This window comes from Bos indicus x Bos taurus, chromosome 25, assembly GCF_003369695.1.
Source record: "Bos indicus x Bos taurus breed Angus x Brahman F1 hybrid chromosome 25, Bos_hybrid_MaternalHap_v2.0, whole genome shotgun sequence".
Lineage (NCBI taxonomy): Eukaryota > Metazoa > Chordata > Mammalia > Artiodactyla > Bovidae > Bos > Bos indicus x Bos taurus.
Genome location: NC_040100.1, coordinates 4,559,322 through 4,587,260, shown reverse-complemented (window position 1 = coordinate 4,587,260; position 27,939 = coordinate 4,559,322). Strand labels below are relative to the sequence as shown.

The window sequence follows — 27,939 nt, the reverse complement described above, 5'->3', positions numbered from 1 at the left end:
TGCAGGTAATAACAACTCCAGGCATTCAGACACATTTGTGAATTAGCACTTTTTATTTTGGGAGTTATTTATCTAGGTTGAAATTTTGTAGAAACATTATCATTTCCAAATTTTAGCAGTAAGTATCATTTGAAAAGAAGAAAATGTTTTCAAAAATTACCCTAGTTTTGTCATTATATAAATATTGTACAAAGCAATTCCTTTTTAAGTGGTTCCTATTCAATATGTGCCTCCTGGGAAAGAAAAAAGTGAAAGAACATACAGCAACATGTTAACAGCCGCTCTCTCCAGCTGGCAGGATTACAGACCCGTGAGACGAGCCTGGAGGCTTCTAAATGGGGGAGCGTAGCAACTAGAGAAAAAGAAAATCAAACACAGGATTCACACAAACAGCCCACCTCAAGAAAGCATGTTCTCAGCAGTAGAATGATGATATTTTGACTTCAAAATGAGGGCCAACATTGCCCACTAGGTCCCAGAGCTGAAAAACTTGGTGTCTGTTATTTTTCCTAATTGCTTATAAAACAGGGTGGCATCAGGGGCTTTGACTCTTCGTACAACTATAATTTGAGTTTATAATTTAGTAGTTTATAATTGAATGGAATATGATCTCAAAGGAAGCTTTGTGTATGTGCTTAATTGTTGAGACTAAAGAAAATTATTAAAATACTTCTAATATTAGCATTTTGCTTCAGCTTCTGCACATTATGTTTATACAATTATTTTAACATACAGGTTTTTGCAGCTCTTTCCAGCTCAAACACAAAGTGTAGCAAAACAGTGAAGATGTGAAATATTTGTTGAATTGTTCAGGTTTACAAGCTACATAGGTAATTCTGCACAATGACTACAGTTTAATTTCGTGTAATGAGTACTTGGGAATCCAATTTCAAGCAAAAACCTATCTGGTATCTCTTCTGCTAATGTTAAGGTATGGTATTACTTTGCAAACACTTAAGAAGACAGATGAAATTGGAATCACCAAGATCATTTCCACCTGGCCTGTTAATTTATTCACTGGAAAGGCTATTCATTTACACAATGTTTTAACTGGTTTCAAAAAGTCAACTTTTTTGGAAGGGAGTGGATTTTGACATCATTTTTCTTAGGGGTTCTACAATGCAAGTAAATAGATTCACACCTCAAATTGTAAGGTATTTCAAACATACATCTGAGACCACAGAGATGTAGCAAACACTGCGTACCCGCCACCTCACTGTACCAAACCTTGGCAGGGACTGTTTGGCAGGTTAGTAATTTGTCATCTTGCTTAGGCTACAGGTATCCGGTTAGGGTGGGCAGCAAGAGACATCCTGCCTGGGATCTGGAGGGTGGGAGTGAAGCAGCCGTGACACTGGTGCTCTGGAGGTTGGTGTGGGAGTACCTTACCTGCTGGCTCCGCTCTGTGGTGTGGGGATCTCGTTCTGTCCCAGCTCCAGAAGCATTTCCTTCTATGACAAAGAAATCCAGCTTTGGGAGCAGTGAGAGACTGATAGAAGTTCCAGTCTGTTCCCAGGGGCTCCAGCTTGTCCTCACTCTCTTTACATCCATCTTCCCTTCCTGCCTGTATGCTTTGCAGAATTCAAGCTTCAGCATCAGATGAAGGCGAGAGCCTTATAGAGACTACTGAACCAGGCTTCACTGGTTCATAATACCTGTAATACATATATTTGTATATATGATTATATTTATTACATAATTACATAATACCTGAAAATTACATTATATATAACATACATGTATATAAATATATTTCCTAGATGATTCTCACTTTCCAATACTGATTTACCAAACCACCTCAGATTTTTCACTTTTTAATAAAAGAATCCTTTACAGGTGGAAGATCCTTTACAAGTGATCACAGGAAGAGATGGAAATCAAGGGCAATTTTAACTGCAGGAGAGAAATGTACCCTCAGGATGAAGGTCACCTCAGAATGACACAGTCTCTGGGCTCTAAGTCAACGAAAAAAAGGTCGATTACTTGACTCAGGGGTCTGATATTTCTGCCAACAGAGTGGGAGGAGGTGGCTCTTTGTACAGGTGGCCTTGGATGTGTGTATCACACCCAGACCTCTTCTCAACAGCTTCCTCTTAGAGCTCAGTACTGAGTGTAGGGAGGAGAGAACTCACTAGAATGTCAAATCATTCTGTGATCCGAGCTCTGTCTGCACAGCTTGCAGCAGACAGAACTATGAAAGACGGAAGTCCATTTCTCCATTGTCCCTGTTCCCTACCTCCATAATTCATCCATCAACATACTGTATCCTTTAAGGCAGGCACTGCACTGGAAAACAGGAACAAGAGGATGACTCTAATCAGGTCTGACCATCTATAAGCTCACTTTTTTTGTTAGCAGGGAGACAGACGTATGTGAGGACACATCCAGAACCTCCCACCCTGGAACTGTGACTTCTTAACCTGGAACAATGCCTTAACTTATTCCCTTGGAGTTTTGAACTCACAGATTCTTTTTCCTTATCTTTATTGAGGTGTAATTGACATTTAAAACATATATTTAAAGTGTAGACCATGGTGATGTTATGTATGCACGTTATGAAAAGATTCTCACCAGTAAGAAACACATCCATCACCTCACATTTAGTTTTTTTTTTTAATGAAAACACTTAATTCTACCTTGTTAGCAAATTTCAATTTACAGTGTTATCAACTATAGTCGCCATGTTCACATTACAGCCTCAGATCTTATTCATCTTATAATTTCATTTATTTATTTATGGCTGTGCTGGGTCTTCGTTGTGGCATAAGGGCTTTCTCCAGTTGCAGCAAGCAGGGGCTACTCACTGCAGTGGCTTCTCTTGTTGCAGAGCACAGGCTCTAGGACACGTGGGCTTCAGTAATCGTGGTGCATGGGCTTTGTTGGCTCATATAGCACGTGGGATCTTCCCGGAGCAAGGATCAAGCCCGTGTCTCTTGTACTGGCAGGTGAATTCTTAATCACTGGACCACCAGTGAAGTTCTTTATTCATCTTATAAACAAAAGTCTGTAGCTTTTATCAGCCTCTCCTTATTTCCTTCACCACCACTACTCCAGTCCCTGGCAATCATTATTCAACTTTCTGTTTCTATGAGTTCTATTTTTTTTTAAAGGTTTCCTATAAAAGTGATACCACACACTATTTGTCTTTCTCTGTCTGGCTTATTTGACTTAGCATAATTCCCTCCAGTTTCATCCGTATTGATGAAAATGGTATGACTTCCTTCTTTCTTATGGTTGAATAATATTCTATTGTGTACATATGTGTCACATTTTATTCATTCATCCATCAATGGACACTTAGGTTATTTCCACCTCAGATACTGTGAATAATGCTGCAATGAACATGGGAGTACAGAAATCTCTTTCAGATAATTTCATTTCCTTTGGATATATATTCACAGTGGAATGGCTGAGTCACAAGGTAGTTCAATTTTTCGGTTGTTGTTGTTGTTTTGTAACTTAAAAGCTGTCATGCAATTAGAAACAAATCCAGCTACACAGTTACAGATGGATGGAGAAAACAGCAAAAACAGAGCAATTGAAATCATTACAATTTGGATAGTTTTCCACCATGAGGAACTAGTTAGCATCTCCCAAAGTGAGGCAATCGAGGATTCAGGAGTATCCATAGCTGGAATCCTTTTGTTCATATGTTTAGTAAAGTGAGTAACATTAGTGCTCATATCAGGTATATATGTACAGCACTGGGTATGAATCATGGCACAAGTTCCTCCTTGTGCAGCTGTCAGAATAAGGCCAATCTGTTTTGTAAAACCATGTTTCTAATTTGTATTTGTTCAGCATTAAGAGCTGAAATAGCTTTTTGAGAATCTTGTAAAGCCTGTTGAGTAAAGTTAGTCAGAGCATCCACTTGAAGCATAACATCTGTAGTTCCCAGAGAGGGAACAAATACTGCAGCCAAATAATACCAGTGAAATACAGACCTTGCCCTGCAAGTTCTGCTGCTGCTGCTGCTGCTGCTGCTGCTGCTAAGTCACTTCAGTCGTGTCTGACTCTGTGTGACCCCATAGACGGCAGCCCACCAGGCTTCCCCGTCCCTGGGATTCTCCAGGCAAGAACACTGGAGTGGGTTGCCATTTCCTTCTCCCTGTTTTGTTTTGTTTTGTTTTGTTTTGTTTTTTTGAGAAAACTCCATACTGTTTTCCATAGTGTCTGCACCAACTTACATTCCCACTCATAGTGCAGCAGAGTTCCTTTTTCTCTACACCCTGGCCAGCATTTGCTCTTATTCTTTTTTAAAAATAAACCTAACTAGTGTTAGGTGATATTGTGATTTTGATTTGTATTTCCCTGTTTTTCTGTATCTATGAAAAATATCATTAGAATTTTGATCAGTAATGTACTAAATCTATGGATCATTTGGTAGCATGGACATTTTAGCAATATTAATTCTTCCAATCCATGGACACAGAATATCTTCCCATTTATTTTGTCTTCAATTTTTTTCACCAGTTTTATAATTTTAAGTACACAGATCTTTCACCTTGGATAAATTTATTCCTAAGTAGTTTTTTTTTTATACTTATAAATTGTTTTATTAATTCCACTTTCTGGTATTTTATTGTCAGTGTATAGAAACACAACTAATTTTTGTGTATTGATATTATATATCCTGCAACTTCACTGAATTTTTTTGGGCTCCAAAATCACTGCAGATGGTGATTGCAGCCATGAAATTAAAAGACACTTACTCCTTGGAAGAAAAGTTATGACCAACCTAGATAGCATATTGAAAAGCAGAGATATTACTTTGCCAACAAAGGTCCATCTAGTCAAGGCTATGGTTTTTCCTGTGGTCATGTATGGATGTGAGAGTTGGACTGTAAAGAAAGCTGAGCACCAAAGAATTGATGCTTTTGAACTGTGGTGTTGGAGAAGACTCTTGAGAGTCCCTTGGACTGCAAGGAGATCCAAACAGTCCATTCTGAAGGAGATCAGCTCTGGGATTTCTTTGGAGGGAATGATGCTAAAGCTGAAACTCCAGTACTTTGGCCACCTCATGCGAAGAGTAGACTCATTGGAAAAGACTCTGATGCTGGGAGGGATTGAGGGCAGGAGGACAAGGGGACGACAGAGGATGAGATGGCTGGATGGCATCACTGACTCGATGGACGTGAGTCTGAGTGAACTCTGGGAGTTGGTGATGGACAGGGAGGCCTGGCGTGCCGCAATTCATGGGGTCGCAAAGAGTTGGACACGACTGAGCGACTGAACTGAACTGAACTGAACAGGTTTTTGGTAGAGTCTTTAGGGTTTTCTACATATATCATGTCGTCTGCAGCAACAATTTTATTGCTTCTTTTATGACTTGGATACATTTATATTTCTTTACAAAAAGAAACACTGAGCCTACTTGCTCAGGCTAGGACTTCCACAACTATGTTGAATAAAAGTGATTTGAGTGGGCATCCTTGTCTTGTTCCTGATCTTAAAGGAAAAGCTTTAAGCATTTCACTGTTGAACATGATGTGAGCTGGGGTTTTATCATTTATGGCCTTCATTATGTTGAGGTACATTCCTTCTATATCCCATTTGTTAGTTTTTAATCATAAAAGGATGTTGAATTTTGTCAAACGCCTTTTCTCCATCTATTGCAATGATTATATGACTTTTATCCTTCACTGTGTTAATGTGGGAGGTCACATTGATTTTGTGGATGCTGAACCCTTCTTGCATCCCTGGAATAAATTCCACTTGATCATGGTATAAGATCATTTTAATGTACTGTTGAACTCAGTTTGCTAATTTTTCTTTTTTTTTTCATATACGTCCAGCAGGGATATTGGCTGTCATTTTCTTCTCTTGTAGTATCTTTTTTGGTCAGGATAATGCTGGCTTTGTAAAATTTTAGAAGTGTTTCCCTCTTTTCTATTTTTTGAAAGAGTTGGAAAGGATTTGTATTAATTCTTTAAATTTTGGTAAAATTTACCAGTGAAGCCATCTAGTTCTAGGCTTTTGTGGTTGGGAGGTTTCTATTATTAATTCAATCTCCAAATGAGTACTTAGTCTGTTCAGATTCTTTCTTCATGATTCACTCTTGGTAGGCTATGTATTTCCAGTGACTTATCCATTTCTTCTAGCTTATATAACTTGTTGATGTAAAACAGTTCATAGTAGTTTCTTGTGACGCTTAGTATCTCTGCATTATCAGTGTACTGTCTTCTCTTTCATTTCTGACTTCAAGTCCTTTTTCTTTTCCTTAGTTTAGCTAACAGTTTGTCAATCTTAATCATCTTGTTAAAAACACCAGCTCTTAGTTTCACTGATATTTTCTATTGTCTTTTTAGTATTTATCTCATTTATTTTCAGTATGACCTTTGTTATTTCCTTCCCTCTATTAAGTTTAGCATTAGTTTGCTTTCTTTTAGTTCCTTCAGATTTAAAGTTAGATTGTCTATTCGAAATCTTTGTTCTGCCTATAGGCATTTATTGCTATAAACTTCCCTCTTGAACTGCTTTTGCTGCATCCAATTAAGTTTTGGTATAGTACGTTCCCATCATCATTTGTCTCAAGATTTTTTATTTCCCTTTTGATTTCTTCTTTAACCTATTGGTCCTTCAAAAGCATGCTGTTTCATCTCCACGTATTTGTGAATTTTTCAGTTTTCTTCTTGTAACTAATTTCTAGTTTCATACCATTTGTCAGTGGAAAAGATGCTTGATATGATTTCAATCTTCTTAAGTTTATTAAAACTTACTTAGTGGTATAACATATGATCTATCCTGGAAAATGTTTCATGTGTGTTTGAGAAGAATGAGTATTCTGTTGCTATTGAATAGAATGTTCTCTGTATGTCTTTTCGGGTCATCTCGTCTAACATGAAGTTTAAGTCCAATGTTACCTTAATGATATTCTTTCAGGATGCAGGACAGTGAAATTCATACAGTCAGAGCAGCCTACTCCCTTGGCACTGAGTCCAGGTATACACCCACTAGGGGGTGCTCTCGAACCTATTAAAATTTTTTTTGACTATGTGCGTTGAACTTGTGAGTAACCCTGTTGACTATCAAAGCCAAGTAACGTGAGGACCCATTCCTTGGGGGTGGGTACGTGTGTTAGTCACTCAGTCCTGGACAAATCTTTGCGACCCCAGGGACTGTACCCAGTCAGGTTCCTCTGCCCATGGAATTCTCCAGGCAAGAATACTGGAGAGGGTTGCCATTCCCTTCTTCAGGGGTTCTTCCCAACCTAGGGATCGAACCCGGCTCTCCTGTATTGCAGACAGGATTTTTACCATCTGAGTCCACCAGGGCTTCCCTGGTGGAGATTCCCTCCCAGTTGTATGGTGCTGCACAGAGGGTGAGGCTCAGACTTTCCTATCCATTTTGCTGTGGCTATTTTCTCATTCACCTCACATATGAGTCTCACCTCACATTTAGTTGGTCTCTGGATTTCTCTCAGATGAAATTTCTCTGTGTGTAGCTGTACATTCACTACATTTGGGGAAGGAGGGAAGATCAGAAGCCTCCTACATCTCCATCTTGGTCCCCTGCTTCTGAGTTCACAAATTCTTCGTGCAAGAGATCTAATTTTCCCTTTTTTTTTTTTTTTTAAATGATTTGGATCTACTTTTCTATTTCTGTTACTGGACTTAGATTTGAATCTCGTCCTGCTGGGAGACAGAATCATAATTCAGGACAATGTCAATAATCCAGCCTCCTCTTCACCCTTACTTCCCTAGCTGACAGAAGAGGTGGGTAACGCGAGGCCCTGCATGGGAAAGGAGTATCTGGTGCTTAGTCCATACGAGTGACCACTGAGTCAACCTCACTCCTCTCCAGTCTCCTGGACTTCAGTGGTGGGTCCACCTAGGCCACAGCTAGTTTCTTTTTGTTCTAATCTTACGGCCTCTCAGGTCTGGCTTTCTCTGAATTACTTCCGTGTACAAGTAAAACATTTAGTTGCTTCCTGCATCAAGTACCACTTACTGCCTAGATGCCTAGACATTCATGTGGCCACGGCTATTCCACTGTTGATGCATCACGCTTGACACAGAGGGGCACTCTGCAAGACCGGCCACTTTCCCCATTCCACAAGGAGCAAGGTGTACATCTACACCCTCCCTCCTCTGAGGCCGCGAAACACACCCAAGTGTCTATCATGCTTACTCCACCCACCTCCCACCCACGCACACCCTATGACTGTGAAAAAGGAGGATGCATCACTATCTAAGCCTTCTTGCTTCCTTAGCTTTTGAAACTTAAAAAGCATTTCGATTTCTGATTTTGTTTGGTTCGTTTTTGTATCATCTCTCTCCTGTGGTGATCAATGCAACTGACTGACTGGGGCACAGAATGCAAAGTAAACAAGGAAGTAAAGGCATGCTGGGGAGAATGCAATAAAATGTTATCTCACCACATTTTTATTGTAATTGTACTTTGCACATTAGAAAGTACTTTCATTTGTGTCATCTAACGTAATATTTGCAGTGCTCCTTTGAGGTAGGTATTAATCTCATTTTTCAAAGGAAGAACCTGGAGCTCAAAGAAGTTAAGTGACTAATCAAAGGTCATATAAATGGCAAGTGACAAAATCAGAACTAAAATTCGGCTGTTCAACCTAAGCCCCAGGCTCCTTCTACCACTCTTCCAAAAGCATTTGCTCTGGGACAAAGGAAGGAATTCTTTAACCTGGAGTTTTCAAATTACGCTCCCTGGAGCTGCAGGGTCCTGTACAAGTGCTTCAGGGCCCCTCAAGGAGACAGAGATGGAAGAGGGGCAGCTCTTGGAAAAGGCCAGCGGAAGGTTTTCTTAGGTATCATTTCTACCACTCAGCCTCACATTCAACCAGGGTAGCTCTGTGTCTATTTTGTAGAAGTTTCCATGGACTTTGGGGCAATAAAAGGGGGAAAGGAGATTTTGCTACCTTAAAATTCTTTGAAAATTATTACTGTAATGTCAAAACATGTCTTCCTAACAAAAGACTGTCATACACTAAAGCAAGCTAGTTGAGGGAGTCTTTCAAGAGTGAGTAATGACAGCAATCTTGTTGAATAACAATTAAGGGCTGGGGCTTAATTAACAATTAAGGGCTATTTGGAATATCTCCAGTTGAGCTATTCCAAATCCTGAAAGATAACGCTGTGAAAGTGCTGCACTCAATATGCCAGCAAATTTGGAAAACTCAGCAGTGGCCACAGGACTGGAAAAGGTCAGTTTTCATTCCAATCCCAAAGAAAGGCAATGCCAAAGAATGCTCAAACGACCGCACAATTGCACTCATCTCACACGCTAGTAAAGTAATGCTCGAAATTCTCCAAGCCAGGCTTCAGCAATATGTGAACCGTGAACTTCCAGATGTTTAAGCTGGTTTTAGAAAAGGCAGAGGAACCAGAGATCAAATTGCCAACACATACTGGATCACGGAAAAAGCAAAAGAGTTCCAGAAAAACATCTATTTCTGCTTTATTGACTATGCCAAAGCCTTTGACTGTGTGGATCACAATAAACTGTGGAAAATTCTGAAAGAGATGGGAATACCATACCACCTGATCTGCCTCTTGAGAAACCTGTATGCAGGTCAGGAAGCAACAGTTAGAACTGGACATGGAACAACAGACTGGTTTCAAATAGGAAAAGGAGTTCGTCAAGGCTGTATATTGTCACCCTGCTTATTTAACTTACATGCAGAGTCCATCATGAGGAACGCTGGACTGGAAGAAACACAAGCTGGAATCAAGACTGCAGGGAGAAATATCAATAACCTCAGATATGCAGATGACACCACCCTTATGGCAGAAAGTGAAGAGGAACTAAAAAGCCTCTTGATGAAGGTGAAAGTGGAGAGTGAAAAAGTTGGCTTAAAGCTCAACATTCAGAAAACGAAGATCATGGCATCCGGTCCCATCACTTCATAGGAAATAGATGGGGAAACAGTGGAAACAGTGTCAGACTTTATTTTTCTGGGCTCCAAAATCACTGCAGATGGTGATTGCAGCCATGAAATTAAAAGACGCTTACTCCTTGGAAGGAAAGTTATGACCAACCTAGATAGCATATTCAAAAGCAGGCACATTACTTTGCCAACAAAGGTCCATCTAGTCAAGGCTATGGTTTTTCCTGTGGTCATGTATGGATGTGAGAGTTGGACTATGAAGAAGGCTGAGTGCCGAAGAATTGATGCTTTTGAACTGTGGTGTTGGAGAAGACTCTTGAGAGTCCCTTGGACTGCAAGGAGATCCAACCAGTCCATTCTAAAGGAGATCAGCCCTGGGATTTCTTTGGAAGGGATGATGCTAAAGCTGAAACTCCAGTATTTTGGCCACCTCACGCGAAGAGTTGACTCATTGGAAAAGACTCTGATGTTGGGAGGGATTGGGGGCAGGAGGAGAAGGGGACGACAGAGGATGAGATGGCTGGATGGCATCACTGACTTGATGGATGTGAGTCTCAGTGAACTCCGGGAGTTGGTGATGGACAGGGAGGCCTGGCGTGCTGCGATTCATGGGGTCGCAAAGAGTCGGACACGACTGAGCGACTGATCTGATCTGATCTGAAGGGCTGGGGCTACTATACATACAATCACAGTCCCATTTAACTCTTTTGGATCTTAATTCCCTGAACAGGGATTGAACCTGGGGCCAGGCAGTGAAAACACCAAGTCCTAACTACTGGACCACCAGGAAATTCCCACTCATTTTATTCCTAAAGTGAAATTTCTACTAGAAAAGCATTTACTATTAGTTATTTTACATATTAGACACAGAGACTGGAAACTTCCGCCCAGGGAGTGACAGAGCTAGAGTAAGTACCCAGTTCAGTCTCACGCCCAGATTCCAACACTGCCTCCCGAAACATGAAGGACTATTCTATTAAGTTGGATAAGAGGTCCTATTTTCACACCTAATCTGTGAGAGACAAGGCAACCTAAACTAAAGTCTTGTGTTTGGCCGTGCGGTCTGCTGCAAGGGTTTGAACTCCAAGTATCAGAAGTCACGAGCGGTTCCAGCTCCCACAACCCACAGGCCTCCAAACCTAGTGAATCCCAAGGGCTGGCAAGGGCGATGCCCTGAGTTCCGAGGCCTGGGACCAGGCACTGTGGGGAGAAGGCCACGCTCTGGTCCGCTTCGCCACACACCATGCTCGCCACCTGCAGCTATCTTTCTCCCTGAAGGCAAAGAAGTCGTGAGAGGCACAAAGTCACTTGACGTCTCTCAAACGGGGATCTAAAAAGACCAGCAAACATGTGGTGGGACCCTGTGCACTATGAAAACGGGCAAGCTACCTGACTGAATACACAACCACCCCAAACATTGGGCCTTCCATTGCACCTTCACAATCGCTTTCACACAAAACAAGTTCCATTTCATTTTTCTTCAAAAACGCAACCCTCTCCTTCAGCCAGGGCAGAAATCTGAGGGGTGGGGGGTGGGGGGGGGGAGACAAAAACGGTTTCACTTCAACTTAACTCTTACAGCATCGACAGATTAAACACCTACCCAGAACACAAACGGGAATGAACCCACATGAGTGCGCCAAAAAAGGAACGCTGGACTGCGGATTCTTCTTCCGGGCCGGCGGCAACCACTTCCGGGGGGACGGCGAGCGAGGCGGAAGTGCGGTCTTCCGGCGGCAGCTGTCTCTGGGCGGGCCGAGGGAGGCTCCCGAGGCTGGGGGGCCGGGCCGGGATGGCGGCAGCGGCGTCCGGGGCCGGCGCAGGAGCGGCCCAAGAAAAGCAGTTCCCGCCGGCGCTGCTGAGCTTCTTCATCTACAACCCGCGCTTCGGGCCGCGTGAGGGAGAGGTAAGTGGAGCGGGGCCGCGCGCGGGCGTCCGTGGGTGGCAGAGGGCCCCGGGTAGGGGGCTGCCGGATGGGGTCCGGCCCGGGCAGCCGCGGGGTGCGCCTGGGGTCGTCGCTTGTCAGTCTCCCCTTATCGACTGGCCTTTATCGGACTGTTATGTGCTGGGTGTGCTGCAGGGCCCAGACACCGCGGGCAGGGTCTGGTTGCAGGTCCCAGATCAGTGCCTGTGTATTGAGTGAAGGTTCGTCGGGTTAATCACACAGGTGGAGTCTGTCTTCTCTTTAACATCAACCCTGGATGATTCAAGTTGAGCTTTTGTCTTTGTTGCTGGAAGTCCCCCGCCTAGAAACTAAAACGAGAGTGGGAGACGGTAGTCCTGTAATGCAGGCTTGGCGGATCTTCGGAAAGTTTTTTTTTCCGAATTAATAAGTTAATTCGGATGGGAGCGGATGGTTTTGTTTTGTTTTTTTTTTTATCATTACTTTTTTAAGGTGGGGACGGTAACTTCCTCAAAGGATGTCCGGCGCCAAGTTTTGTTGGCAGGAAATCACGGTCCTTTTAAAGGCTGCCAGTCCAAATGCTTGTGAACTTGCTGGGTTTAATTTGTGGGGAGGTGTATGTCTGTGCACGTGCACACACTTGTTTCTTACAAGCGTTGATGTATTACAAATTAGCATGGAGAAAGAAATCCAAAGATGGAGTTTTCAGCATCGTTGTCTAATTTAGTTCAGATGGCATACGACTTAGCAAATATCACAATTGCCTTTCATGCAGGTGGGCGTTTGTTACACCCTAAAGAGAAGATAATCTTTGTTTTTCTAAAAGGGGCCTTTGTTTTGTCTTGCCAGCTAGCACATATGACATGAGAGGTTGATACCAACTATTGTCGACAGCTAAGACAGACAAACTGCTTATGTCAATGTTGTGATTCTCTCTCTCCATACTTTAGGAGGAAAATAAAATTTTGTTTTATTATCCAAATGAAGTAGAAAAGAATGAAAAAATTAGAAACGTTGGATTATGTGAAGCTATTGTACAGTTTACAAGGTAATATCTTTCAATATGCTTTTGCAGAGCTCAGTGAATTCTTAAAACCTCCACTGGGGGATTGTCGCTAACATATTCTTTTACCGTTTTTAGGACCTTTAGTCCATCAAAACCTGCAAAATCTTTACATACGCAGAAGAACAGACAGTTCTTCAACGAACCAGAAGAAAATTTCTGGATGGTCATGGTATTTACATATACAGTACACTTTTCTGAATTTGTATTATACAGTTATGGGTGATCTTTACCGTTAGGAATTCAGGGAAGTCCTCTGGTCATTGCATCAGAGGAGAGTTACAGTACTGCAGCTGCTGCTGCTAAGTCGCTTCAGTCGTGTCCGACTCTGTGCTACCCCATAGACGGCAGCCCAAAAGGCTCCCCCATCCCTGGGATTCTCCAGGCAAGAACACTGGAGTGGGTTGCCATTTCCTTCTCCAATGCAAGACAGTGAAAAGTGAAAGGGAAGTCGCTCAGTCGTGTCCGACTCAGCAACCTCATGGACTATAGCCCACCAGGCTCCTCCGTCCATGGGATTTTCCAGGCAAGAACACTGGAGTGGGTTAGTTACAGTACAGTCAGTAGCAATTTAAAAATCAAACTCCTGTTTGGTGTATTTGTTTTGGGGGGCTCCTTTAAGAAATTTTGGTGTTGGGACATGTTCAAGTTTATTTAAGTTAGGGGAAAATTTAAAAACGCATATAATTGATTTTTTAAATCAAAATTTGTAGGTTGTTCGGAATCCTATCATTGAAAAGCAAAGTAAAGATGGAAAACCAGTTGTTGAATACCAAGAGGAGGAGTTGCTGGTAATGTGTCATTTTTTATTTCATATTTTTAGGAAAAAAATTGTTACTATCTTGAGTGAGTGACTTGTTCAGATTTAACTTATGTCACTTTGGCAGAAGTTTCTCAAGGTCAGCACAGGGGAATGTTGTGCTTGTTGTTTCCATGAGCACAATCTTATAAAAACGTGTATGTGCTGTCTCTTACCACTGCCTTCCTCTATTCATCCGTGTCTGAAGCCCTCCTAAAAATTAGACTTGTTTGCTCAGTCTTGTCCAGCTCTTTGCAACTCCATGGACTTAGCCTGCCAGGCTCCTCTGTCCATGGGATTTTCCAGCCAAGAATTACTGGAGAGAACTGCCGAACTAGGCTTCAGTTCAGTTCACTCGCTCAGTCGTGTCTGACTCTTTGCGACCCCATGCATGGACTGCAGCATGCCAGGCTTCCCTATCCATCACCAACTCCCAGAGCTCGCTCAAACTCATGTCCATTAAGTCAGTGATATCTATCCAACTATCTCATCCTCTGTCATCCCCTTCTCCTCCTGCCTTCATTCTTTCCCAGCATCAGGGTCTTTTCCAATAAGTAAGTTCTTCCCATTAGGTGCCCAAAATATTGGAGTTTGAGCTTCAGCATCAATCCTTCCAATGAATATTCAGGACTGATTTCCTTTAGGATGGACTGGTTGGATCTCCTTGCAGTCCAAGGGACGCTCAAGAGTCTTCTCCAACGCCACAGTTCAAAAGTACGAGTTCTTGGGCGCTCAGCTTTCTTTGTGGTTCAACTCTCACATCTTCACATGACTACTAGAAAAACCGTAGCTTTGACTAGACGGACCTTTGTTGGCAAAGTAATGTCTCTGCTTTTTAGTATGCTGTTTATGTTGGTCATAGCCTTTCTTAGGCTTACGGGTTCATAATTGAATTTAAATACCTCTTCGTTTTAGCACACAACTATTATAGGACCATGTGTATGAGCGTTATATTGCTTTACCAAGAGTCACTATACCTTTACTTTGCAATCGATAATTTTTTTGTTTTCCCTCGAATGAGATCTGTGCTGTTTCTGTGGTGTTTGTAGGACAAGGTTTACAGTTCGGTGCTCCAACAATGCTACAGCATGTACAAGGTAAGCACGACATGTTCTCTAGGTTGAGAGTCTAGCCGATTACCCCAATTTACGTGGGTCATTTAAAATGATTCTTAATTCTTTATCATGACTGTAAGGTGACTACGTGTCTGTTATGGGGAGGAAATAATGGGGCCTGTGAAGCAGTATTGAGGTTTATGCCTGTACCAATTCATGCAATAAAGAGCCCTTTTCTCTTCCCCGACTTGTCCTAAGAGTATATCTGCATCAGTGAATGATAGAGTCCATGTTCTTAAGGAAGGTAGAGAGTGCAAAGATTTGTATGATATAAGAAGTCTAGCAATATTATTTATATAAAGTGAAACTTAGATGTGAGTTCAGGTTTTTTAAAAATGCCCAGAACAATTGGGTGATTTTACATAAATTTCAGTATCCCTTAACAGTGTTTTGGTATTTTGTGACTTATAACTCAGACTTTCTAATGTAAGTATTTTCTATATTCAAAAAGAATTGCGGGATGAAATAAGCAGAATTATGTAAAAGAGAAAGAAGAACTTGTTACATTGGGAAATTGAAGGACAAAAATTTTTTTTTCTTAATCTTTTACACCATTAGCTTTTTAATGGTACATTTCTAAGAGCCATGGAAGATGGAGGTGTCAAGCTCCTAAAAGAAAGATTAGAGAAATTCTTCCATCGAGTAAGTATTCGGAATTTTATTTGTAATCTTGGTAATTATCAAACTGACTGTTAGAGAAATACAGACAAGTTTGCTTCTCACATACAAACAAACCTAGAAATTGGAGTTGGCGTGGAGACTCAGGCATAGTGGGACGGAGTCAGACCAGTGAGGAAATAGGTTAGATTTGTTTTTTTTTTTTGTTTTCCAGTTTTAACCTTTAGTTTATTTTTTATTTATTTATTTTGCCACATGGCAAACGGGACCTTAGATCCCCGACCGGGGATCAGACCTATGCCCCCTGCATTGGAGACCCAGAGTCAAACACTGGATCGCCAGGGAAGTCCCTTGGTTTGTGCTCGTGAATCAGAGCTTCCTGACAGTTGTGCCCAGCTCCTTAAAGCACCTTGGAGATGTCTTCTGGCTTCATCCTTGACCCACCTGTGTCTGTCAGTGTGGGCTTACTCCAAAGCAAAGCAAACTTCTTGGGGTGGATTGGTTAATTAGCAAAGTCGCACGTTCTCATGGATCGTGTTCATTAAACATGCGTCATCTATACTGACTCAAGGTGAAGTGTGCGGCTGTAACACAGATTTTTTCCCCTTAGTGGTCATGAGTGTGACCTTTCTCCCCCTACATTGTTCTCCTTTTCCTTCAGTGTCAATTTTGCATATTTTACCCTGAAAAAAGTGAAAGTGTGAGTCACTCAGTCATGTCCAACTCTTTGCAACCCCATGGACTGTAGCCCACCAGGTTCCTTTGTCCATGGAATTCTCAGGCAGGAATACTTCCCAACCCAGATTCTTTACCATCTGAGCCACCAGGGAAGTATCCCTGGTCAAATTCAGTGTGTCTTAGAGGAATGAGTCTCAACTGATCTTTCTCCCGGTACTACTTTAATGTCTGTTTTTCAATTATTTTGTTTCTATGAATTACTTTTCTTTGTTTCTTCACTTTAATGATCATAATCATCGACTCTGACTGTCCCCTGGTTCTTGTTCCGTCTGTATTCCTCTCCTGTCCACCATCACTGACTGCATGCCTTCCAGTGTGATGTTAGTATAACGTGGTCCATAATACCATGTGCAGAGGTCAGTCGAATCTGCATAGCACTAATAAGGAATTAACACCTCAGAGAGAGAAAACACAGCTGAAAGGACACTAACGACATTGAACTTAATTTTTTGAAATTGGTATTGATTCCATATCCAGTTCCCTGTGGTTCACCTCCATGTTAATCTTGTAAATGTGCTGTTTGCTAGTGTGTAATTGTACCAGGAATTAAGACTGTTATTTTCAGCTGCCAGAGTACTAGCTTCTATGTGCTATTAGTAAGTTTTATGCTTTATTTTTTTCCTGCAGTATTTGCAAACGTTGCATTTGCAGTCCTGCGATCTACTCGACATATTTGGTGGGATCAGCTTCTTCCCATTGGATAAAATGACTTATTTGAAAATCCAGTCCTTTATTAACAGAATGGAAGAAAGCCTGAGTATAGTCAAGTACACTGCCTTTCTCTATAATGATCAACTCATCTGGTAGGTACTCCCATCTTTTAGGATCATAAAAACAGCAGTGACTGGATTGATAGCAGGTTGTCAAACTGGAAATAACAGCCGGGGGTGGGGGTGAGAGTGGGGTGGGGTGGGACGCGCCTTTTTAGATATTGTCAAAATAAGGCAGTGATTGTTTAAACCAAAATTAAGGTAATTTTGTTTAAAATTACTGAGCAGGGGAGTTTAAAACTGGTTCCATGAATGATGGAGAAAATGTTAGGTTTACAACTCCCATTTTGATTTTGGTATTTTTCCAAAAACATCTTCAAAGAACTAGCATAGTAAATGTGATTTTCATAGTTTCTTTTAAAGAAGCTACTATTTTAAAACATCCAAGAAGTTAAAGGTACTATAAAATCAGGAAATTAACTCGCTGTCATCAAGCTATATTTGGGTCTTGTCTCCTAGGGACAAAAACATAATTTCTTTGATAAAAGTGTTGCTACTTAAGAAGCAAAGATAAACTGTTACTAAATGTTCTCAATGACCGAAGACTAACCCCGGAAGAGCTGTGTGAATGTGCATGAGCCCTCGGGGGCCCCAGCCTCGTTGGGGGCCGAGCTGTTTGCAGCTGAGGGGTGGTCTGCCCTGGAGGAGCCACTGAGGTTCCTGGGGGCGGGGCCCGCTGAAGGCCCTCTCGCTCAGAGCCATTCTGTTTTGGGGTTTGTGTTTCGGGCTCCTCGTTTGTGCTCTGTGAATGTTGATGGCAGGGAGTGTTCCTGTGCTGACAGACCAGGCTGCTAACATAACCTGCGACTTCCCTGGGAAAGAAGAGAGGGCCTCAAGGGCCTTGGGGGTGTCACGCAGAGGCTTGGTTTCTATCAAGGGAGATTTCAATTTAATAGGAAAAAAAAAAAACCCCAGATACAGACTCATTGTTTATATCCTTACCTGAAAAACTGATTTTTTGGAGAAGGAAATGGCAACCCACTCCAGTGTTCTTGCTTGGAGAATCCCAGGGATGGGGGAGCCTGGTGGGCTGCTGTCTATGGGGTCGCACAGAGTCGGACACGACTGAAGCGACTTAGCAGCAGCAATGACTATATAACATCCAGCTGAAGACTAGCCAGGAGGGTACTCTTTCAGCCCCCTTCTGATGCCTGTGTCAGAAGCTTTCTCTGTCTCCTTTATACTTTAATAAAACTTTATTACACACACACACACACACACAAAATGAAAAACTGATTTTGGATCAAGTCCAACAACGCCTGCTGGATTCTCTGCACTTTTCCACGTGCCACTTACTTTTGTCTCATTTCAGAGTGGATGGTTTCCCTGAAAGTTTGTTTCTTTCTCTGCCCACTTTTTGCCTACTCTGAAATTGAGAGAATTAAAACCCACGTACATGTCTGAGACATAACAGGACCAAGTTCCTTGTCCACAGCGTACACTGTATTCAGGGTGGTGGGTGAGAGAAAGCGTGACCAGTAGCCCAGAAATCTGGTACCTGGAGCAGAGCGGCCATCAGCTGCTGACGCTCCCTGGATAATCCCACGTAAAGAGTCAGAGATGATGTTTAATCACAAAACAATGGGAAGACGGAAGACCAATTCCAGGCTTTTAACACAGTACTTTTCTCATGTTGCAGGAGTGGATTAGAACAAGACGACATGAGAATTTTATATAAATACCTCACCACGTCTCTGTTTCCAAGGCATATTGAACCTGAGGTAAGATGGGGTACTAATCTCTAGAGAGATGGATAAATAGGTACTTAGGGGAGTGGAGGGACGTGGTGGGGGGCAGTTCTCATCTACAGTTTACACTGTTAGTGTGATGTTCAGTGATGGAGCTGTCTGTCGGTATCCACGGGGGCGTGCTAAGAAAAACCCTGATACAATGTAAACGTTACATAAGTAGGTGCCAGCATGTGGCAAATTCAAATTTTGCTTTTGGAAACTTTGAAGCTTTTTCTCCCTGTTTTCAACCTGCAGTTGGTTGAATCCACGTAACATGGAATCTGCAGGTGTAGAAACCTCTTGTGTCACTTAGCATGGAGAGCTACGTATGCCAGCTTTTCTGCATTTTGTTCAAATGCAGCTGCAGAGGTGTAAGAGGGAAAACTGGATCTTTAGGCTGGGTTCTGGGAGCTCTCAGAATGCCCGCGATCTTGGACAAAACAGTGGTCTTTGCACCTACAAACAGGAGATCCAGTCCTGAGTTGATTTTATACTGCCGCCTGGCTTTTCCACTATGGCACTGACTCTCCCACTTTTCTGCAGAAAACTGTAAATAATACCACAGTGCTTTCCCCAAAGCATCCATTTTTAGCTTTAATTAGGTGAAGTATTCATAAGCCATGAAATTATCATTTTGACCCAAGGGTGAATGCACGCACACGTGCACACACACACTCTCCCTTGCTCTATTTTTTAAGGCCATGCCTTGAAACAGGAAAATATCTTTCAGATAAGAAATCTCAAGGTTTTGAGAAGGACCCAGTCCTGCCCTGACTTCCCTTCTAGGTAGTTTGAATACAGTGGCTCACGTTGCTGGAGTATATGCTGTACACCAGACACAGTATACATACCCAGAAAGCTTGCGTTATCTCATGACATCCTGAGAGCTGGGGACCTCACCTCCATCTTACAGAAAGGAGACCCCCATGACTCACCCAGTGCCCCCCAGCTAGTAAGCGACAGAGCCAGGACTTGATCTCTGGGTCCACTTGATGCTAAAGCACCTGCTTTCAAGCACACCCTCAGAAGGACCCTCAGGAGACTTTCCCACGGAGGGGCGGTGCTGTTGTAGCAGCTGCAAGCTCTTGCTGCTTTATTAAACGTCTAAAGAGCCAGACTTCTAAAACAGAAGCGTACAACAGGGCAGCGGGAACACGGGCACGGGAGGACTTGTGTCAGTGCAGGCTGCGTCTGTGAGAGTTAGCTGTGTGTTTTTACTGTCAAATTTGACAGTGCTTTTCAGTCTTTCAAGTTGTATGCTAAAACCTTACATAGGCTAGAAGAACATCAAAAAGTTTTAGAAGAATAAACTTCAGCTAACATGCCTGTTAGATTTGGATTTTTTTTTTTTTTTTTTTCATTTCCTACACATATTGAAATAGTGTATCTTCAGCAGAAGAAACCAGGAATGTGATACAAATAAAAACCTACAAGGAGGCACAGTGTCATGACCAAAGGCAGGGACTTTGAAGTCAGACAGGCTTGGGTTTGCTACCCGGCCCCTCCACTCAGGAGCTGGCCGCATTGGTGAACTTCTTCAAACTTCAGTTTCCGCTTCTGGAAAATTGGGAGAGGGCATTCCCCACAGGGTGTGAAACAAGATGAAATTGAGTAATTGATGTCATTGCCTAGCATGCGTCAGCCTTCGGTTATTGCTGTCAAGCCCGTATGTGGAACTTGGGGTACAATGAAGTTCTGGTTAAAACCAGTGAGTCCTTTCTGTTCCTCTGTAATCCTTCTCCCCCTGCCGCTTTTTTTTGGTGGGGATGAATATGGGAAACTGATACAGATACATGGCATGGAGTCAACCAGTAGATACGAATGCTGTTTCTCAAAGCGTTGAATATAGAAAATCTAAGAAGTCACTTGTCGATGTTAAATCTGTTTACAGTTGGCGGGAAGGGATTCTCCAATAAGGGCAGAAATGCCAGGAAACCTCCAACACTATGGAAGGTAGGACTCCTGCCCTCTGATAGACAGTACTGGATTTTATTATCTTTTCTGGTAAAGATAAAATCACAAACACTGAACTGCCTTTGTGCTGCTTTGCTGACAATAATCAGCAAAGGAAATCCTTTTGGTTGCAATGAATTAAAACTATTCTTTATTTTCTGATATGGTGTTTTCTAAGTAGTGTCTAGCTTCCCCCAAAAAAGGGGCTGTGTATTACCACCCTTTATAGGAATGCACTGTTTATATATTCCTGCTTATATCTGCCTGATTGAATCAACGCATCTCTGTGCTTGCTTTTCAGATTCCTCACTGGCCCCTTGAACCTTAATGATCCAGAAGCAAAATGCAGATTCCCCAAAATTTTTGTAAATACAGACGACACTTACGAAGCTCTGCACTTAATTGTTTATAAGGTAACAGTCATCTCTCGCTCCAGGGTTACAGGTCGATGCTAAAGTAGATCTTTCTGGCACAGCTTCCACCAGGTACACCAGTTGTTGTGCAGGCCTCTCACATGATCCTTGAAACAGTGTCCTCGCACGTTCTGGTTATTGTAAAACTCGAAATGGGTGCTTTCTGGAGTAAGAGGTTTATTTTCAGTCCCCGTGGAACAGCTCCGTGATTTGTGAGAGGGTCACTGTCTGCGGCCATGACTCACAAGTCCTGCATGTGGACAGGTCAGGCCGTCAAGGCCACTGTCGTTTGACGCCTGCCCACCCTTCAGTGGATTCTGCCTCCGCTCTGCTTTTAAAGCTGTGGGCTCGCTGATTCACAAGGATAGTCTGAGTTTCCGTCGGGATACTGTCTCGTCAGGATGTAAATTTACGTTAAAGCTGTGGGCTCGCTAATTCACGAGGATGGTCTGAGTTTCCATCGGGATACTGGCTTGTCAGGATGTAAGCTTACGTTGTGTGGTCACTACACTGTTTCAGACTCTCTGCGACCCCATGGACTGTAGCCCGCCAGGCTTCTCTGTCCACGGGATTGCCCAGGCAGGAATACTGGAGCAGGTTGCCATTTCCTTCTCCAGGGGATCTTCCTGACCCCGGGATTGAACCCATGTCTCCTGCATTGCAGGTGGATTCTTACCACTGAGCCACCAGGGAAGCCCCCTGTTTATGTCAGGTTGGGTGGTTTTTATTTGGCTATGTTGGGTCTTAGTTGCGGCACAGAGGGTCTTTGATCTTCGTGACCAGGCTCAGGCTTCCAGCTGGCCTCTGGACAGTCGTGCAGACGGCACAGTGCCTGTTTCTCCCAGCAGAGCCAGGTGACAGAGCGCAGGGCGTGTTGCCTTCCAGGGAGGCTCACCCAAGCCTTGACATCCAGAGACTGGGTGCAGGCCCCGCTGACCACCCTCGTGGCCGACTATCTGTAGCTGGCCTCCCAGAGACCTCCCAGAGGCCCAGCTGACCTGCGTGAGCTCAGGGCCATGAGGGGTTGCTGGTCTGTTTTCTTTTCGTTTTGAAGTCTTCCCTTTGTCCGGTTTTGGTATAAGGTTGATATCCTGTTTTTGAAGGCTTTCTGGAGGACAGGTGTGAATTCTTCAAATGTTTGGTTACAGTAAAGCCACCTACGTCTGGACTTGTCTTTGGGGACGTGTTTAACTCATTAATCTCTTTACTTATTATTGGTCTTTTCTGATTTTCTTCTCCTCTGAGTCAGTTTTAGTAGTTGTATCTTTTTAGGAATTGGTCTATTTTAGGTTGTTCAAGTTGCCGGTGTCAGTGTTGTCATAATATATAGGCTCGTACTATTGTCTTCTAAAGTCGGTAGTGCGGTCTCCCCTCTCATTCCTTTTAGTCACGTGCGTCTTTTCTCTCCTTGGTCTAGATGGGCCAGCTAAAGGTTTTTCAGTTTTGTGGTTCTTTTCAGAGGATCATCTTTTGGTTTCATTTTTTCCTCTTGTTTTTTTGTTCTCTGTTCCAGTTTATTTCCGTTCCAGTCATCATATCCCTCCTTCTGCTTGCTTTGTGGTTGGTTTGCGCTTCTTTTTTCCAAGCTCTTAAAATGGAAGGTTGTTACTGATTTGAGGTCTTGCTTCTTTTTTAATATATGTATTCACAGCTGTAATAAAAGACTAAAATACTAAGTTGTAGTAGATTGCCTTTTATAAGCGTTTCTCCATCTGCTATCTGCCCTGAGGAAAATTTCCCTCTGGAAATTGATTGTTTTTTATATTTTTCTCCAATTACGATGTTTCCCTGGGGAGAGAGATTATTAATATGTGAATCAGGGCGGTGAATCGGGCAGGATTATCCGTGAGTTGACGGTTGTTGAGAAAGTGATGGTCCTTGGGGTTCGTGTGTTACTTTTCCAAGTACATTTTTAATGTATTTGAAATTCTTCAACTTTTTTAGTAGACTTTAAAAGGGCCGTTTTTTTGTTTTCTTTTCTTTAAATAAATTTCTAAGGGGTCAGGCACACAAATGTCCGATGGCAGACACAAGGGAGGCAAGCTGGGTCGGGGTTCAGGACCCTGTGTCACACAGAGGGGCTGCGTCCCAAGGAGACCAGGTGGTGGCCAGAGGGAAGAGCCGTGGTCCCAGGTCTCTCGATGCCTGAGGAGAGGCTGGAAATTGGGATTTTGGTAGCAAACTAGTTGGCATCTAAGTCAGAATGACTTGAAACAAAAAGAAAGACCTATATTGGGTGGAACCGGCCTGTAAGCCACCCAGTCTGCAGCCTCTTTATGGGCAAATAGTAATTACCATTCAGTTACAGAGGAGCATAAATGTCATCAGCTTTGACTACGCACACATGAAGTGAGAGCTGAACAAGGTTGAGAAGGGGAGGTGCGGAGAGGTCCAGGGACACGGGGAGGTTAATGCCCTCATGAAAGAGTGGCTGTGACTGGAGGCGTGAGGACTGAGCCGTCTGAGGCTGCAAGGTGACCGTCCAGCGGAGGAAGTAGAGTGGCTTAAACCGGGCAGGGGGCAGGGGTGATGGCTGAAGAGGAGCCGCATCCGTCATGACAGCCAGGGTGATGGTGCTGTAGCCGTATTATCTAGACAGTCACAGTGGTTGCCGGGGGAGCAGGCCTCAGAGGAGGAAGTCTTTTGCATTTTCATCACAAACCTGTATTTTTTTTTTGGCTGCCTTGAGTCCTGTGGCACACAGGCTTCTCTGCTTGGAGAGCACGGACTCTAGAGCATGTGGGCTCAGTTGCCCCAAGGCACGTGGAGTCCTAGTCCCCCGACCAGGGACTGAACCTGTCCCCTGCCCTGGAAGGCAGATTCATAACCACAGGCCCACTAGGGAAGTCCCAAGCCTACATGTTCTGTTTTGGCCTTTTTTTTTTTTTAACACTATTACACGACTTTGATAAATGTAAATATTTTTTGGCTGTTCTATTTACGCTCTGGCTTGCTGTAGGTTCCCGCTACTTACTCCCATCAAAACTGCAGTATTTGCTATAATAAAAAAGCAAGCCAGGTGACATTAATTTACTGGGGTTTTTTCAAACACACACAAGCAGATTAGAATAATGAATACGCAGGTACGTATCACAGAGCTTGATTAACATTATGGTGATAATATCTCTCGCCTCTACACATTTTGCTTTTTTGTTAGCGCATTTTAAGTCATCCTGTCATTCCCCTCAGAGTTCATTCTGCATCTCTAACTACTAAGGGCGTCTGTGTTAGCGTCAGCACTGCCATTATCCTGCCTGACCAAAATAATACTTCCCTAATATCATCTAATATCCAGCCCCATCTAGATTCCTTCAGCTGACTTTGGAAAGTCCTTATAAAGTTGATATGTTTAAAAAAAGATTCAAACGAGGCCACTGCGTTCGGTTATTTCAGTCCTCTTTTTGTACCACGTCCTAATCTTGGTTTCTTTCACCCCAGGCCATGAGCGCAGCTGTGTGCTTTATGATCGATGGTAGGTACGCACGTGTGTCTGAGCCTTGTCTCTTTACACTTTGCTCCCTTCCATTCCTGAATGATAGATATGTTGTCGTAGCAACACGGAGGCCGCGTTAAGCCCTATCGCCCATCGAGGGCTTCCGCTGTTTCTAATATCGCTAAAGTCCCAGCTTGCCTGCTTCTGTGCCTTCTTGCCCATGATGCGATCACAGGGAGCGCCCATCTCAAAGGAGCTTTAGAATTAGGTAATACCTGTATGGACCAACGGTACCGGGCCGTGAGTGCTGCTGTGGTGGTTGTTAAATAAGAATCTGACCTTCCTTTTACTGAGGGCAGCCAGTCAGTTTACCACCCCGCAGGGCATGCTGCAGTCCACATTGACAGTGCGATGAGTCTTTGCCTCTTTTTCATCTTAAATATAACTAATTCTGAGCCCTGTGTCTCTTCTATTTCGGAGGGGAGAGGGCTCTGATCATTTCATTATTTCCCAGATCAGTAGTTTGCATATTGTTAAGACAGTGAAGTGAAAATCGAGCTCGTTAACCCCTGGCCCCTGACACTCACTAGTATTTCTTGAATTACTCGTAGCCTCCATTCAGCCCACACTGGATTTCTGCCGCAGACTGGACAGCATCGTGGGGCCCCAGCTCACAGTGCTGGCATCTGACATCTGTGAGCAGTTTAACATCAACAAGAGAATGTCTGGGTTTGTACTCTGCTTCCTGGTTACTTTCAAGCATTTCACTGGCTTTGGGTGAATCAGGGTAGCTTTTACTTAGAACGTGGATGGTGTTTTCTGAATCCAGATGACACATGTATTGATTGGCCTTGTCTGCAGGGCTTCCTAGGGAGCTGTTCCCGGGTTTTTCTGCCCCACAATGGTGGCTGGGGCTAATGCATCCCCTCTGCCCTCCCCGATGGCGGGGTGAGTGTGTGGGGTCAGGCCTGCCAGCTCCGCCCCTGGTCTTGGCCTCGTGCACCCCTCCCCATGTGCCCTGCCCAGGCTGTGAGGTCCACGCTGGCAGTGGTGGTCAGCAGGGCTTTGCTTTGTGCAGACGGAACGCACTCGGCCTCCTGTGCAGAAGTGTTCCCGGTGAAGCTGGCTGTGACGTGAGCCAGTCCGGGTTTTTCTTTAGTTGGCAAATAACTGAGTGACTACCGTTTATAAAACACTGTACTTGTAAGAAAATCATCACAGTTAAAATATTTTTGGTTTTTAAAATGCATACTTGAGCTCACTGGGAAATTCAGTCATATTGAATATGTCACAGATATCCAAGAAGTTACTGCCGAATGTTATGTCTTAACTGAGGTTCTTGATTTGAAGGCCTAGCCATTGAAAACACAACCTTAGCCATTGTACACACAGGGTTTTGACACTGTGGCTGTATAGTTGGGGTAATGCTATGATATTTCAGAAACTTTCTTTTCCGTGTAATTGTTCTTTCAGAATGTTACCATCTGAATAACATGTGTTCACAGGTCTGAAAAAGAACCCCAGTTTAAGTTTATCTACTTCAACCATATGAATTTAGCAGAAAAAAGTACAGTTCACATGAGGAAGACACCCAGTGTGTCACTCACATCTGTCCATCCGGATCTAATGAAGATTCTGGGTGACATCAATAGTGATTTCACAAGGTAATTCTCACCCCCTCTCCAGTTAGGTGTCTGCTCTCTAATGAGAATCAGCTCCAAACACCAAGTGATCCCAGGCCCCTTCAGAGGGCCTGACCACCTTCTTGGGTGAATGTCATCAAGCCCGGGAGTGGCTGGTCACTCACAGGGGACTGACTCCCTGACCTTTTCAGGTCGCTCAGGTTTCCTGTTTCTTATTTCAGAATGTTTGTCAGAGTCCAGCTGTACATATAAAATAAACAATTGGTCTTGAAACTCCTGTCTTACAGAGTGGACGAGGATGAAGAAATCATCGTGAAAGCCATGAGTGATTACTGGGTTGTTGGGAAGAAGTCCGACCAGAGGGAGCTGTATGTTATTTTGAATCAAAAAAATGCAAACCTGATTGAAGTCAATGGTAAGTAGGGTTTGGTGTCTGAGCAGAATTTTAATGCTGCTGATGTTTCAGACCCTCTTTTCAGTGTGCTATGGAGCATGTGAACAGAGCAAACGTGACTGTTAAGGTTGTTAAGCAGAGGCCCCTGTTGCTCAAAGGAAACCATCACTTGGTCTCTTTTTCTGTAACTTAGTTCCTTGAAAAAGTATGTGAAAAACTTGCCTATTTCTTGGGAAACTTGATACAGGCCAGAAGAAATTTATTTTCTCTAATGCTGAAGAAAAAAAAAATCCCATGGCTTTATACACCATGTAGTAAAATGTGCGTTTTGGGAGATCCCTGGTGGCCTAGTGGTTAGGGTTAATAGTTGCTGCATTGAACTTTTTGAAAGGGCTACCTTGAAGATGACAACCCTGGAGGAGCTATGGTGATTGGCAGTGGAAAGAATCAGGACGTGTGAAAAATCCTTAAAAATTTATTGACTTAAATAACTTTGCCTATGTTAATGAATAAAAAGAAACCTTTTGTGCAGAAAGTCAGCATAAAAAAAAAAAAAAATAGTTGCTGCATTAGGAACGACGGCAGTTAACACACGCCTCTCTGAAAACGGGAATTGAGCTTAACGTCCAGAGGGTGGCGCCACTGTGGAGCTCCTGTCCTCGGCTCAGGGCTGCCGCTCGAGTGTTCGTGTGCTTGTGTCCGATTCCTCAAGATTTCAGAAGTTGTACTCCTAACCCCCAACTCATGGATGTCTTAGGCACTTCGGGTTTGCGCCCTGTCAGGCCCAAAGAAGAGATGCTAAATAGTGTGAAAGTCTCCTGTGTATCAAGCCTTTTTATCTTTCTCTCAATTTACAAACATATCAAGGCTTCTAAGATTTAAGGTCAAATTCGTTGAAGACCTTTATTTATCTCCAGCTTTATTCCCAGAGAATTATTAGAATAAGGTACCGATCTATATCCTATAACCTCTTAAGTGAGAACTTCTTCCCTTACTGTTTTCTGTTCTTTTTGCAGAAGAGGTCAAGAAGCTTTGCGCAACGCAGTTCAACAACATATTCTTCCTGGATTGACTTGACAAGGGCTCCGCGAAACATCTTTTAAAAAGCAACTCAGCAGGCATGCTGTTTCCCACGGCTGGTCATTGGTCATATTATTGACTGGATTAATGACAATAGTAAAGCAATACTTGCTCTGAAGAGTCAAATTTCTACTCAGTCTGATGATTCCTGAGGTTTTTAGATTTTAAATATTTATGTGGAATTAAAGGTAGTCGGCTACACCTCTGTCATTCCATTCTTTTGACATTATGTGAATATTTTACTGGAAAATAAGACTAATAAATTGTTTAAAAAGTTTGTAAAAATCCTGGTCTTGCCTTGAGTCTCTGGTTGCTGGTTTCTAGACCAGGGAACTTTGAAGGGGAGGAAGAGGTGAGTCAGCCCGTTTGCTTGGTGACGACAGGTGGATCTGGACTTTGCCACCACCTTCAGCATTTTCTGTTTCCATTCT

The 27,939-nt window shown here is 43.1% G+C and overlaps 1 protein-coding gene and 1 long non-coding RNA gene across 3 annotated transcripts; one reads left to right on the top strand and one right to left on the bottom strand.

Moving 5' to 3' along the window:
• Nucleotides 1-34: 34 nt before the first annotated feature.
• Nucleotides 35-11,555, bottom strand: LOC113883144. 2 transcript variants are annotated; one of them, XR_003508577.1, is made up of 4 exons: nucleotides 11,460-11,554; nucleotides 10,996-11,128; nucleotides 1,390-1,655; nucleotides 35-352 (listed from the first exon to the last, which is right to left on the bottom strand). It is a non-coding gene; the product is annotated as an uncharacterized LOC113883144 (long non-coding RNA). The 2 variants fall into 2 exon arrangements; XR_003508578.1 differs by lacking the exon at nucleotides 10,996-11,128 and having other exon boundaries at nucleotides 39-352; nucleotides 11,460-11,555.
• Nucleotides 11,552-27,793, top strand: CCZ1 (CCZ1 homolog, vacuolar protein trafficking and biogenesis associated). The gene is made up of 15 exons (XM_027526510.1): nucleotides 11,552-11,762; nucleotides 12,710-12,807; nucleotides 12,901-12,994; nucleotides 13,536-13,613; nucleotides 14,671-14,718; nucleotides 15,295-15,378; nucleotides 16,720-16,895; nucleotides 18,502-18,583; nucleotides 20,484-20,545; nucleotides 20,847-20,958; nucleotides 24,397-24,430; nucleotides 25,003-25,120; nucleotides 25,897-26,055; nucleotides 26,322-26,449; nucleotides 27,445-27,793. Exons 1-15 carry the CDS (start codon nucleotides 11,649-11,651, stop codon nucleotides 27,498-27,500), a joined length of 1,443 nt encoding a protein of 480 aa, XP_027382311.1. The 5' UTR covers nucleotides 11,552-11,648; the 3' UTR covers nucleotides 27,501-27,793.
• The last annotated feature ends 146 nt before the right edge of the window (nucleotides 27,794-27,939 follow it).